We start from the raw sequence: 15514 nt of genomic DNA, 5'->3' as shown, positions 1-15514 counted from the left end.
GTTCTGGAGTACCTGGTCAAGTTGAGAGACTGAGGTTTTAATAAGTGGTTTATGGTATAACACTTGAAGCCTGATTCCCAGATTTCCATAACTGGGGCAGGGAGAGATAATGCCTCAGAAAGATTTGAAGTTGTGCTTCTGCTTTCAGGAGTACAGGAAGTTAATTTTCCTTCTTTTTTATAGTTTCAGTGCTATGGATCTCAGCATAGATTAACATCTGACTCATTTTCACAGAAACAAATGTTTTGATTAGTTGGTTTTAGGTGACCTATTTTGGCTTGAGAAGAGCATATGACCTCTCAAGTTATAAACATGAACACTTCTCAGTGAAGAACAGTGCAATAAGTGTGATGCTGTAAAGTTGGTTCTTTTTTGCATGACCTATGCAATCAAAAGGCAAATCTGTGCATATTGGAAAGGTCCAGAATTTCTGTCTGCATAACAGTACTCCAGAAGAGATCCAGAATTGTAATAAATAGATATATATTAGTACAATAAATATTCCTGTATCTAGGAGCATCAGCTTTTTTTTGTTGATATCAGTCTCGTTTCCAGTAATCTTGGGCAAATGGCAGTTCATGAAAATATTCATGCATGATCCCATTAGAAAATCTCAGACAAAACCAAGAGAGTAGGGCTGTTAATTCTTTTGTGGTTTATGGTGTTCATTTTCTAATGTATTTGTATAAATGTGTATATGTGTGTATATATGTGTAAAACCATCATTTATATATGTGTAGATAGTTTTGGAGAATTTTAGTGTTTTCACAGTAAATAGAATATCTTACTTTTTCCTCTAAAGAACAATTTGGAGCCAGTGGCTTATGTTTGTTTAATTTGTAGGCAGATACTCCGGAGTAACTTGTTTCTGAGCTTTAAAAAAACCAAAAAACAAAACAGTGTTGGGTTTATATATCAAGTAGATATTAAGATATACTATTTTAAGAACAAAAACAAATAAATCTGCTGATTTAGAATCCATTCTAGATCCAAACCAGGAACTTAATCTAGAACTATACTGAGATCTTGTTCAGAGCAGCACAAATTTGCCAAACATTTCAGTTTATATATAACTTACAACCAGCATTTTCATACTCTGGGTGTAGTTATGAATATTGACTTTTATGTGTTGAAAATAAATTTGTTTTTGGTAAAGGAGGCTGGCATGGCATCAAGTTGGGCCAAGGGAGGTTTAGATCAGATATTTTTACAACCCACTGCTGAAGGCAGAGTAACTGAGATTCTTGTTAGTAGTAGATCCCTTTGGACAGATTAGAGTGAAATGACAGTCAGTGACCAATTATCTGTGTGTACATGGCAGGTTTATTTCAGAACAATTTGATTGCAGTGGGAAGGAGGTTTGTAGGTATTTTAGTTACTATCTATAGAAATAAAACAACACAGACGTGTAAAGATATCACTTAAGAAAATGTATAAGGAAAAGAAAGTATAAGAGTAGATAGTGAAGAGGAAAGAAAGAAATGCCCATCAGTGGATCAGGCAATAAATTTGATTGTTGCAATTTTGATGCCCATTGGTCAAAGTGATGATCTCACTCTTGATCCATTGGGGGTGAGGGAAGCCTGCATAATATAAAGTTAAATATGTTCAGGTGGGAATGCCCAAGTACCTCCCCTGGGGAAGGGACAGTTAAGCACTCTCTGCTGCAACACTGTGTGTCATGTGCAGTCCTCTGGTGGAAGGCTCCAGAAATGAGTCTGAGGGCAGTTTGGGTATTATTGATTGTTTATGCCACTTTCTAAAACAGGACGGCTGCCTGTCATACCAGTGTAGTTTGTGCCCCATCAGAAGGGATGAATATCTTCAAGCCTTTGAGTGAGGGTGAATGCCCCGATACTGCATGAGCCAGTTGTGTATTGGAGGAAATTGGCATAATAAAAATATTATCCCACCTTGCAGGATCTGCTTTTCATTGTTTAATTTTGATAAGTATTTAATCTTCCATCTTTCCATACATGTAATTCTCAGTGTGTGAATAATTTTGGTGGTTAAATTACAAGTATTTTTATACAAGTCTTATTTTTTCTCCTTTAGAAGGGCTCACTCCAAATGTTAATCCCAAGCATACACATTCTACCAATGCTCTTCCCTGCTGCTCTTGAATTTTTTTTGCCTGCATCTCTTGATAGCTTCAGAAGCTCTGCACAAAAGCTCACATCTCAGTATATTTATATAGTCATAGTGAAAATAAGCAGATGAGTTATAGATGAAGAGTAGACATCTAAAGTTAGGTGTTGTGAATCCCATCTTATTCCTACTTATCGACTGCGAACCTTACCTACTTTTTGTGAATCTTAACACCAAACTACATGGCACAGTTGCTGAAATACCTTGTTTAGTATGTCCAAATGATTCTGTTTCAGGTTTTACACGTTCATTTTTGTAACACTCCATGCTAGAATTCTTAGTTGTTGACACTGGGCTTCACTGCCGTTACTTCAAACAGAATTTTAGTCTGAATAATTAGCTGCTTTCTTTCTGGTGTGCTTGTTTTCTACCTGCCATATGTAATTTGGAAGCTGAATTTAGTGGTGTTGTAAATTTTGCCTTGATCTCTTCTTTTAAAATACATTTAATGCCATGTTAAAAGGGCATTGGTGTTTGTCTGATTTTTTTGATATGAAGAAATCTGTGACCTGCTTATAAAAATAATTAGTATAAATTCTAAGAATTAGTTACTGTCATCCTTCACTATGGATAAACACTTCCATATAAAAATAAATTTATAGAAACAATAATTTCACATTTTTTTATTGCAGGATAGAGGAAGAAAAGAATATTTTATCAGAATTTCAAGAGGATTTGAACAAGTTGATTTTATGGTTAGAGGAAGCAGACAACGTTATTTGTATTCCCCTTGAACAAGGGAATGAAGACCAGTTGAGAGACTGCTTGAGCAAAGTAAAGGTATTGTAAGCTCTATTCTTAATATTTTCTTACTTTATCAATTCTACATTGAAGAAAATTAAAAGCTATTTTGCAAAATGGTTTCTGACATCAAACACAGCATCCATATAACTTTTTTAGACAAATAAAACCTGGGAATTTCAAAACCCAGGTACAAATATATATTGATCATGCTAAAACCAGAAGAGAATGGAAAATCTACTGAAAGAAAAATATCCCAAAACTAGGAAATTAATCATTATCTTTTTCATCCTCATTTTTTAATTCAGAACGTGACTGGTTTATATGTATAGCATTTCTCTGTTGGTGTCTTGTTAACATTTTATAGCTTCTCACTTATTAAATGGTATTCAGTATTTCACAAGAGGATCCAGAACTGCATGCATAATTATAAATGTCAACTCATTAAAATATCACTGCAACATTTTCTAGACTAAACATCTAGGTGACTGATTTTTTAGAATACTTAAAAAAGACCTGTTAGAATATTAAATATTTGTTTTTAATGGCTGGAATATTTTCATGAATATGTTAGAGTTTGATACTACTGATAAATATATTCAACAGAAGTTTCTGTGTTTAGGTTTTTGAAATGTGTTCAGTAGAATAACTATTTTTCATGACTTGTAGAATAATAAATTTAACTGTAATTGGAAAATGTGTATTACTTATAGAATATATGCCTAAAGGTTTTTCTATGCTTCTTTGAGGATAAGGACATAGTTATCCTTTTTGTAAATCCAAGTTGAACAAATTCAGCTGGTGATGAATTGAGCATTAAAGAATTTGTAGAAAATTTTTCAGTTTGTTCTATCCTTCTCACAACAAAGTTAAAAAAAAAACAAAAACAAAAACAAACAAACAAACAAAAAAAAACCCCAACCTAAAGAATTGTTTAGTAAAAATCTATCTTCAAGTTTCTATTTAGGTAAAAACATGACAAATATAGTTTCAGGAAATGGAGACTCAACCATGTGGCGAGTTTGTCCTTCTGTTTAGCAGAAGATGTCATTGAGTTGGTCAGGGAATTTGTGAGGCTGTGTTGAGAATATCAGATCCAAGGAAAATAAATACTTTTAAGGGGTGTTAGATGCATCTTACAGTTTGCAGAAATGATTAAGTGTTTAAAGACTAAATAGATTGTTCAGAACCAGGAAGGCTCCACTCTTCACATACACAAGTATTTCCTATATAATATTCTTAAGGGATATATAGTACAAATATAAGGTGTTAGCATCTCTTATTTGTATCTTGTTTTTACAGTCCACCTTCTTTTGGAGATGCACAAAAGGGAATACATCCTAATGGAGCAAATAATAATGCATTATCTTGCAGCATGGCTCATTTCATACTTACCTGCTTTTGTCAATAATCAAAAACAAACAAGGAAAAACCCCAGAACAATAAAACCCTTGAAGCGACATTAACTTTCTTGATAAATTAAGTTACTTTGACAATATAAGTTTTCAGTAACAACATATGTGTTTGAGAACTGGTACATTTTGATGCTGCCTTGCTTTTCCTTTTGACTTTCCCTTTTTTTTTCTTTTTTTAAATTTTTTTTCATTTTCTCTTTTTTTAGTGAACATACATGAACATTCTTAAGACTTTAAACTGGAGTGGAGAGCTTTTCACCACATACCATCTGGGTGGCTGTTCACAGCCTGGAACATACTAAAACATTTCTCCAAAGTGCTTGCTCCATACCATATTACAAGACTATTAAAACTGATGTACATGAAGTATTGAGTATCCAGATCTGAAATTTATAATCTAATAGTGATTAATGTCCTGAGAAACCCTGTATTATGTCACGTAGAACTCTCTTTAGACTTGATTGACCAATACAGTCTCTTTGGGTTTTTTTTTAGTCTTCTACATTCAGAAAGCCACAGTTATTTTGTCTTGAATTGAGTTTATTCCTTTGGCTGATACACAAATCAATAAGGGTCAAGATAAGAGAGCTGAAAATCCTACCACAGTTCATCTTAACTGCTGTATTTGTCTGTTCCAGTTAAGAGTTGGAGAGCTGCCGCCCCACAAGGGAATACTGAGACGATTAAATGAAACTGGAGGAATAGCACTTGGAAGTGCATCACTGAACCCAGACAAAAAACATAAGCTTGAGGGCACACTGAAGGAGGCTAACCATCGTTTGTTAAAGGTTAGACATATTACTGATATAACTGTGATATAAAATTTTAATCTGCAGTGAATATTTGCATTATATATTTTCTGCTATGTATAATTTTTCTCTGTATGAAGAGATTATTGTGTGCATAATGAACCTGAGGAAGAAAAATGGGTATAATACACTGCTGTGAGAAACAGTGATAGCAAACCAAGACCATTAGTGACTGGAGTGATGATGTTGCACTCAAATATACTTCCTAAATTACAGCTCTTCTACTTAAGGGTAGAATGCACAGCATCATTTTTGTAGCCCGTTGCTTTTGCTGAAACAGCAAATATTCCAGGCTTTGTGACTCAGGTGTGTGAGAGGCAAATGTTTGATTTTCTTTATGGAAACACTTCCCAAATCTCTCCTGTTCCAAATCCAAGGTGAACACTGCAACCACTGTTTCACCTTCCACCACACTTCTCCTGACCTTGAGCATTCACTTCTGTTTTTTGTGTAGCAAAGTACCAAATATTTTGCTTTCTGGGATCTCCATAGTGATGGAAAGAAGTAAGGGAGGACTTTGTTCTATTTTATTGTGGAAATAGCATATTTTTATGTTGAAAACTGGTGAAAATGAGTAGCAAATCTGGTAAAAAGAGGTAGATAATTTGAGTGTTTTCATGGTAGAAATGATAGAAAGCAACATCCAGAGGACTACTGCCCAGGTATGGATTAGCCTGCTTGGAAACAATCAAGGTAGAATCAATTGAAGGATTTCTGTTGAGACTGATTGTGAAGTCAGAGACAGAAACATTAACCTGTGGTATCTGTTTGTTAAAGTTACCAGGATGCTGGGGCAAAAAGGAATAATTCATTGCTTGTAGTTCGGGGCGGAGGGGAGGTGGGAAGTGAGAAAACTATATGAGTATCTTACTGGTTTCTGGTAGGGTAGGGTTTCTGGTCAAGAATAATACTTCCTGGGTTTTCTGTTACCATTTCCATGAATACAGTTGAATTTCAAGCACAGATCTGAGAAATAAAAAGGAACGTGATGTGATATTCTTACTAACTTCTTCCTAACAGGAGCAGTCAGGCAAAGTTCATAATATTAGCTAATGACTCGGGCAAAAGTGGATAATAAATATTGATCACATTCACAAACTCCAGGCTGGACACATAAATCATTATTTCAGTGGTTGGTCAGAAGTATCTTTTTCTCTATAAATGGGCTTCTGAAATCAATGTATATAGAAAAATTCAGAACACTTCAGGATCAAAACAATGTTATCTACTGGCTGAAGGAAGCATGTACATAGCTGAATTCAGGGACTGTGTTAATACCTAAGCTGTGATTTTAAAAAGATGGCATTAGTTTTCAGGAAAAACTAATTAACTTTTAGTCAGATCACATAAATATATTTTAAGAAAATCTGCAATTTGTCACTGAATGTAGCATTTTACTCATTAGTCATACACCTAAAAACTTGGAATTTTCATTTTCTGCTGGCTGATGCAAAATGTTTCAGGTCTCCGGTCACAGTCAGAGCAACCATGAATGTTGTTGAAAGTACTTAGGTTTGGGTGAAATACGTGAGACAAAAACTACTGTTTAGTGAATCATTACAATTTACTGAATTTTTATAATTTTATATCTCCTAGATCTAATGTGTCTGGCAAGACAATTATTCTTGGAATTTCTTACTTGAAAAATTTCATTTACTACTAAAAGAGTATAAACCAAGGAAAGTCATCTTCCATTTGAGATCATTACTTAACCACATAATTTCTATCTCTGTTATCTACCCATGGAGATGTATAAAACTGAGTTCTCATTCTGCCTTGGTCTCTGAATGTAAAGAATCTGCAAAATGCAGTGGTTTCATTTCCTTTCTTGTAGGTTTTTTGTCATTTTTTTTCAAAGAACAGAAACTGAATTTGAAAAATATATTACTCGAATCCATACATCTTCTCTGAAGGTGCTCTTTTTCACAGGTTTTCTGTTTTCTCTGTGATCTTGACAGATGTAGAAAACAAAACAAAACGTTAGACGCTTGTTTTGGGGTTTGGTAAGATTTTCCAAATGATACTGAAGGGAAAAATAATTATTTTTTCATTTTCATATTTTTTGCTGTTACTCATGATTTGTGTAGGAAACCTCAATTATTTGTTGCACTTTCTGCCCTGAAAATCTAGGATCTGAATTAAAACTAGAAGTCATGGAAAGAAACTCTGCGAGCCTGACAGAGGAACTTAATGTTCTATTCATTCAGCTGTAGATATTCAGCACTGGAAAAACCCCACAGATATTTACTCTGAGCCAAAGCTCACAGGATGGGCACTTTTATATCAGACAAACGTTTTAGGTCACCTGAGGAGGATTCTGTAGTCAGTGGTTTTGATGAGGATATATTTTTTGTGTTCCTCAAAGCACAGTAGACAAACATCACCACACAGAGATTCCTCTGGGGCTTTTCTGTCTCTCCACCCCCTCTTAAGAGTGTATCCTCTACTTTAATCCTTTGTTTCAAACTGTATGTTTTGTTTTCTGGCATCTCTGCTGGAAATGAACACGTAACAATCTACTGTTTATGATTATCTCATTCTGCAGGATGATACTGTTTTCAAGATATGAAGCATACATGACAGTTACATAAATAATGTTAGATAGGTGGTGTACACTAGAATAATTGTGCTTACTTCAGAGGAGCTGGGAAAATTTACACTAGCTGAGGATGTGGCCAAATATCTCCTAAAGTTATCACAAATTTTTGTTTTGCCTTGATCTGCCAAGCAGGGGAATAGGGGACAACACCTGTGAGTCTTAACCTTCAAGGTGACATATTTGAAATTAGTAATGTTCAAACCTTCTTTACAGTCACAGAAACTGCTGCCCTACAGCAATAGAAATAACCTAGAAAAGAAATTTAGTATGAAGGGAATTGCAGTCACATAGAAGTATCTTTTTAGCTTTTACTTCAGAATTGTCTTTGCTTTTAGGTGTTTATATCACGTACTGATGACCTTGAGAGTAGATATGCGAAAAGTTTTTCTTCTTTTGGATAGTAATAATTTTAACACCACATTTCTTTTGCAACTTTATTAAATAGTGATTCTAATATGCTGTTACCTAATACAGTATAGTTCAAGCAGAGAATGAAGATTAAAGCCCACATTTTAAAGGCATGACTTTTAAATTCGATCCTGGTTTTACTTATTGTACCCTCTCCAAAGCCAATATTTCTTGTAAAAATGAAAATAGCATTATCTTTGTGAAGTCTTAATATTATGAAAAATGAAGTGGTTTATGACCATTTTTATGCTTTCACATCAAGAATTTTTCATTTATTTTCAAAGCTTAAAGTTCTTCTGCTGTGATAGCCAAGTAAGGTAACCACCTAGTGCTTCAAAGCACACAAAAGGATACTCAGCACTGGAGTTTGTGATGAATTCAGTTCTTGTCATATACCACCTGCCATGGCATGTAACAGATCTGTAATGGGTTTCTTACCTTTTACTGTGCAGTAAATGGATTGATAGATTAGGTCTGAGACCAGTGAACCATGGAATCAGAGGTTTGCTGGAAGGAGTTTATTACTCTTTAATATTATTCTTGGTCTGGTGTCAGCCAAGAGCGATGAGCTAAATTATCTGAAAGTAAGCTGGATGCCAAAATCAGCATTCTCCTCATTTATCCACCTTAGTCTTCACAACATCTACTGTATGTATTATGAAGGTTATTATAAGTGCCTGATGGAGACATTTTGTTTTGCTGCCTTTTAATTTGTCTACTAGTATTAGTTCTAATTACTAGACACTGAAGAGACTATTTCACTGTTTATTGCCACAGCAAATCAATTTGTTGTGCTATGTGGACAAGATAAAAATTAGAGTGGAGTGACATGGCTATAATTTGTGAACATTTTCTGTACCACCAGAACAGGCGTAGGTTGTCTTAGCTTGGTTGATCAAGTGTAAAGAAAAACAGATGGGCCCAAAAGTGCAGAAACACAAAGTCGTAACAAGGTTATAGTTCATGTATTATAGCTTGCTTTGTGTAGAAATTATTCATAGATTACCTGCAATGACATAAAATTTCCAGCATGTCAATGCAACTTAATTCGAGCTCACAGTTGGAACTACTGCAATTGCTACTGTTGTTATTTGTGGAATGGAGGGGAAAATTTGTTGGAAAATGAATGCTACAGTTTGATTTCTGTTCTTTCAATACAAAATAAGAATAGTATGACTGGCATTTTGGGGATCAGAAGATTGACATTTTCCTGAATTTACTTCCATTTAATGAGTGACCTGATTCCATTAAATATAATAAAGTCTTTTGTTATGCTGAATTTCCTCTGACAGTTTGTCATAGATGGCTAATTAAGGTTAGTCCACATTGATGTTATCATCAGCCATACTCAAAAGTGACCTCATGTGTAGCAAAAAGAAATTTGATATCAGTGTTCTTTGGGCAAACATGGGAGTGTCACAAGCCCTAAGAAACAAGTATATATAGGATTAATTATTTCTTGTTTAATTTGCGTATTGCTAGCAGCCAGTATTAACTAAAATTTTAAAAGTTAAGCAAAGAAAAATATTTATGAAATACAGTCAAGTCATGTGGGGGTAAAAAAAAGTCTATTAGCCATTGAAGCCATAAAAGCATGATTAAATACATGTATCCGTATATATACACAATATAGATCATATTATCTTACCAACCAAAATTCCTTATTATTCTTGTTTACCATAAAAATCCAGAACATATTAATCATATATTTAAGAAATTATGCCAAGTACTTTGAATGTAATTTTCAATACATATGTGCTGTCTTCTGATTTACATTGAGTTAATATTGATGCAGAATTACTAGATATCAAATAAGTAACTTCAGGCAAATCCTTATGCATTTTTTTACAACAAAGTTCTGTGTATCTGAGAGAGATTTCACTTTTCATGAACAATTCTCAGATACTACTGCACACCAATCAATTGCAATGGCTTGGGCTTTCTAAAACTTCAGTTCCAAGACAGACACTGCCATTGTCTGTCAGTTTTTTCATTCATCTTTATTAAGGAAGACCATAGAGGTTTAAAATCAATGTTTTACTCTTTGCTGTTTACAAGATAAAGATTATACTTTAATTATATAGACGTGTCTGTATAGTAACATGCCTATGTAATTAAAATACTCACAAATGCAATAGTCTAAAATAAAGTTAAAATTTTCCTCAACCCTGGAAAGGCAGACTGAGAAATGGAATGCTGGAAAGAAGCCCAATGGGAATGGACCTAAGAGCTCGTGGTTGATGGAAAGTTGGATGTGAGCCAGCAGTGCCAGGGCAGACAGGAGGGACATCCCTGTCCTGGGGGCATCAGGGAGAGCATCACCAGCCAGGCAACAGGGGATTGTCCTGCTCTGCACTGGGGGGGGGGGCCTCACCTCAAGTGCTGGGGGCAGTTTTGGGTGCCACAATGTTAAAAAGACATTCAGCTGTTAGAGAGCATCCATAGGAGGGCAGCAAGGATGGTGAAGGGTCTGGATGTGAAGCCATGTGAGGAGAAGCTGAGGGCATTTGGTCTGTTCAGCCTGGAGGAGACTGAGGGGAGACCTCACTGCAGTTACAGCTTCCTCATGAATCCTGATGGTGTCCTGTTGATCCTTTTCTTCTGGTCTTCTCAGTGGTGAGGGTCCCACAAAACATAGAGTTCAATGGATTAATATATGTTCAGGCCAGGTGGGAATGCCCAGGTACCTCCCCCAGGGGAGAAGTTTGACACAGTCTCTTGCAACAGACTCCAGATCTGTTGAATCACTTTGCCTCACATGCAGTCCTCTGGTGCAAGGCCTTAGAAATGAATATGGGGGACACTTTGGGGGGTCTTTGATGGTTTATGACACCTCCTCAGCTGCCTCTCACATGAATGTCCCATGTATGTAGCCTTCTTGGGATCCATCTTCTCTTACAACTGAGCCAGTTTGTGTAGGAGAAGATGGAATCTTGTCACACACCCAAAAACTCTCGTCCTCCCACCCCAAACCCATCCAGAGCTGATTCTCAGCACAACTGCTGAGTTTGGCTTTCTTTGTGGATATATTCTTCTCCCTCCAGCCTTGTTTACTTCTCCCTAGACCTGAGATAATTGGACAATAGTATCACCTTTATCTTACCTCAAGCTCCCATCAGGTGGCTTAGCTCACAGTCTAGTTCCCATCAGGAAGCACATTTATGTGGGGAGTGGGCTTTGGTCGCCACAGTTTCTTTATACAATTTTACTGTAATGGGCAAAATCCTAAATTAAAGTCTTTAACCACTGCAGTTCTGCAGTCCCTCACAGAACTGTGTGTAGCCTGGGGCATATATATGGTACTTTCTGCTGTAAACCAGGGAAAGGACATTTAGGGCATATTACATTTATTTTTAAATAATTTTCCTGTCAGAATATCCTTCATTAAGAATTACTGAAAGAACTAGACTCTAAAGCCTTTGTCGCTGCTTTTGTATTTCAGGAACTGAGTAAGGAAAAAAGAAAAAGATAAGATATTCCTGGACTAGATTATTTAGCAGAGATTTAAGGTGGAGGGACTTGTGCTCAAAAACGTCCTTGACAAAAGAGAATTGCTGAGAGTGGAGAACAGAATGAATGACAATTAGTTGCAAGTATTGCATATAAAAATTCAGATATTCAGAAGTCTGTGATATACATGATCATATTACCATGGAAGAAAAACAAAGCAAGTCTTTGGGGTGGGGGAATATGTTTGGTTGCTTTTTAAAAATCTAGACAGCCAGATGAAGCAGAAAATTGTTTGAGACATTGTTTTTTTGGACTGCTTTAATTTTCTGCATTCATGGGGAAAAAATATTTTTAATAAAAATGAAAGTGGAAAATATTACAAATATTCCATTGAGAAGTTTTTGAAAAGACAAGACCAAATAAACACCTGCCAAGGTCAGGTCCTGGGAGCCTTGCAAGGCAACGTGAAATGGTAGATAAAAAACAAATAAAACTCTTCTATATTTAGCAAATAAAATCTTCTATACATATTTTTAGTAGGCTGCTTTAATCTTCCTCTAATAATAAAATCTTTAGTCCAACTTTGTCAGAGACACTATGGCTCATAAATATTAATGTGTTTAAAGGAATTACATAGATTTTGTTTTAAAGTCAATATTGAGTTTGCTAATGCAAATGGCTCAGTTAATTAACTAAATGGCATCCTAAACTGAAGTTATACGAAATTCTTTTGTACACTGATTGTTTTTCATGAAGAAATGATGCCTATAAATCAAGTTTTCCTTCTTCCATTTTAAATCATTCTTTAAAACGAGCTCTAGGGATGGTGATTTTGAGCAGATCAAACTTTCTGAACAGTGGCTGTAAGAATTTCTGTTTCATGTAATCACCTTACAAGTGCAATGGAAGTGTAAGTTATGATTTATCAATTTCTGTATTGAAGTTTGCATTTAATAGTTGTTATGACTTCAGTTATTTCTTTATTATCTAAGTCCTCCCTTGGATGATATCAAACCTGCTTTCAGTCCAGTTATGCTTTGTGCTGATTGCAGTGTCAGTCACAGTTGCTTCTTTTTCTAATATTTACATTTTTTCAGAAATGCAATGGTAAAGAAGAAGCTGCTGCTTGATTGCTGCTTGATTTACATTTAGTAAGCAAAGAAATTCATACAGAAACTTTCCTCAATTCTTCATACAGAATACTTCATTTTTCTCTATGCAAGCAATTCTGATTTTTTTAAAACCTGACACTATCAGTTATCCTATATTTGAAGCCTATTTTCATGAAGTGCTTTGTATATCTAAGTGGCTCTCCCAAGGGGGCCATACAAAAATAACATTTTTGAAAGTCTTCACAGAGATCACACAACATACTTTTGCTAATGTTTATTGCAGCTTATCTTATTATGCATATCAGGATAGCTAAATTTTAATCCACACTCTGATTCCTCAAATAAGGTGCGTTTGTAAGTGCTGACCACTTAGAGTTTGGTGAGGCAGAGAGCAAGAAAAGGGGGTACTTCAGTATTGGAGGAAGAAACTGACATATTTTCACTGCTGTTAAAATGTTGGAATTTGGGCTTTCTTGGCTCTCCACTTACCACTAAGAAAATTCTTCATATTCTTTTTTGAAAAATTACATGTTGGAGAGATGCATGTCCTCATCTGTGTTCTCAAATAGCTGGGTGATAACTGTATTGTTTTCTCTTTAGTTATTTCAGGTAAACAGGGAAAGAGGTTGATTTGTGTGAGAGAAGTGATGTTTGAAATCAGGCATCAGTCACTCATAATATGTGCAAGTCATTTCATTGGCTTTCCTTACTTTTATTTATAATGATGCCTTACTAGTAATATTACTCATCAAGTTAATTAATTTGCAATAACATTTCTGACTTCTGCAAAACTATTCCCCAATACTTGACATTTCTCACTTACTGTCTGTACCTAACTGTTTTAAACTTTTTCATTTTGAGCATTGTTCTTGAGTTAAAAGATTGAGCTGTAATTCTACAACCATTATTTTAATTGTGTTAATTGAATCTGCTGTCTGGATATTCATATGAATTAAACACAGTGGGAAAACAGAATATGATTTTACATCAGGTGACATACTTTGTAAAAATCCCTTTATACCCATTATCATAAGAACTGATATCTGCAGAGCTCTAATTCTTCCCATAGTGCATGCACACAACTGTGTGCAGACTGAAAAAATAAATATCTAAAGCTCAAGTGAGAAGTAGCAGTGGAAAATTGGAGCAAGGGAAATGATCAAGGAGATCTAAACTGCCAATATGAGCATAGGTAAGGTTTTGCACCAAAGTAATCAGATTGGGGTAGGGATAGAATCAGCATAGTGCTGTGTTGTTTAGGCTACTTGTGGGGTAAAATCATACAAGACACCAGAATCAGATGGAACAGAAGCAAGCAATGCAATTAATTTTAAAATGCATTAGAAGAAATTAAAATACTTAGATGAAGACCTAGGTTTTGAAAGCATGCAATTATTCAAATTTCAGATATTCTTGTATTTTAGGAGATTTTTTTTTTATGCTGGCAGTTTTTTGTGGCTTTTTTGTGTGTGTGTTTTAATGAAAAGAGCAAAATTTAGAATAAGTAAAATCTAATATGTGGAAAATGGTCTGCTAGTTTCAGGTTAGAATAAAATTGAATATGGTGAAGACCAGTGTCAGTTGGTAAAATTAGGCTCTTCTGCTGTTTCGCCATTTAGAGCTTAAATCTTTTCTATTTTTCTGTCACTAAGCTTCCAATTAATCTTACTTAATTAGCACTTGAACTAAAGTACAAAATTTTAGATGTATCACATGCTTTGAAATTAGTATTTTGACACATAACATTAAAATTGTATAGTCCTTTGATGTTGAACTCAGATTTGTTTTCTTTGAAAGTATAATCCATGCTTTTGGTGTTTCCACTTGCAAATTTATTTTGCATCTTTTGTTGCAAACCAAGGTGTATTTTCAATGTTCATCTGTTTTGAAATAAGGCAAAGTTGAAAATGTTTAATTTGTACTGAAAGGGACAACCCAGATTTTTAGAAAGGTGTTCCAACTGAAGTTACTTTTATTCAATTCATGTTTTTATTTGCATCGTGTCTTCCTTGCCAGTCTGTAGCACTCCTTCATCAGGCCTGTGTCAATCCTAGGCAGAGCCTGGGAAAGCATTTCATGTTTGCCCTGTTTTCACTCTGCTGCTGGTGTTGCCTTATGGCCACTGTTCCTATTGGTTGTCACTCTTAGAAAAGAACTTCAGCCATCATCTGATAAAACTTAGCAGTCTTAGATAGAAGGGAAAGACATAAGATACCAAAGGGAATGAAAGTAAGCAAACACTGGATTGTTACCTCAAGACAACAAGTGAATAAAAGGAGGATGGGGCCCAAAGCAAAAATGTAAAATAAAGTATTGAAATGGGACACTATCTGCTGCTCATTCCTCCCTGGAGGCGTCCAAGAACTTCTACCAACTCATTCAGAAAGCCCAGAAACAACAGCTGTGGGACTGTTGTAGCTCCCACCAGCATTGGAATCCCACCTCAGGGGCGCATCTCCTGGAGCTGTAAAGAGCAAGCTGGAAGGACTATGAGTAAAACAGTAGGGAAGATCCTGGAGGGCCCCCTCTCCACATGTACTCCTCTGCCACAGAAAGGGAATAAATCTGAACAGCCAGTCATTGTGTCCATGCCCATTACTCCGTGGAGGTTTTCCAATTTATGCTTCTGGTGAGCTGCAGAATTAGCTCAGGAAACAAGCTGTCCCCCAGGAGACAGTCTGCAACAGTACCTTGGCTTGATAGGCAGACTTGTAATTACCTTAAACTCATCGGGCTCTAATTTGATTAGCCAGCTTGACGGCTTTATGCCAGAGTTTACAAAAAACCCCAAACAAACCACAATGAGCTGGCAAATAGAATCCCTGATAACCA

The 15514-nt window shown here is 35.6% G+C and overlaps 1 protein-coding gene across 8 annotated transcripts in view; it reads left to right on the top strand.

Moving 5' to 3' along the window:
• The window catches only part of DMD (dystrophin), a 1147932-nt gene that overhangs the window by 767611 nt on the left and 364807 nt on the right, over positions 1-15514 (top strand). For all 8 annotated transcript variants that reach the window (XM_041399749.1, XM_041399747.1, XM_041399750.1 and 5 more), the window contains 2 exons: positions 2781-2928; positions 4943-5092. In XM_041399749.1, the coding sequence (XP_041255683.1) occupies positions 2781-2928; positions 4943-5092 (298 nt within the window). The remainder of the gene's footprint in view (positions 1-2780; positions 2929-4942; positions 5093-15514) is intronic.

This window comes from Onychostruthus taczanowskii, unplaced genomic scaffold (assembly GCF_017590055.1).
Source record: "Onychostruthus taczanowskii isolate IOZ18803 unplaced genomic scaffold, ASM1759005v1 scaffold17, whole genome shotgun sequence".
NCBI lineage: Eukaryota > Metazoa > Chordata > Aves > Passeriformes > Passeridae > Onychostruthus > Onychostruthus taczanowskii.
Note: the sequence above shows the minus strand (reverse complement) of the source record. Positions and strands in the feature narration are given on the sequence as shown.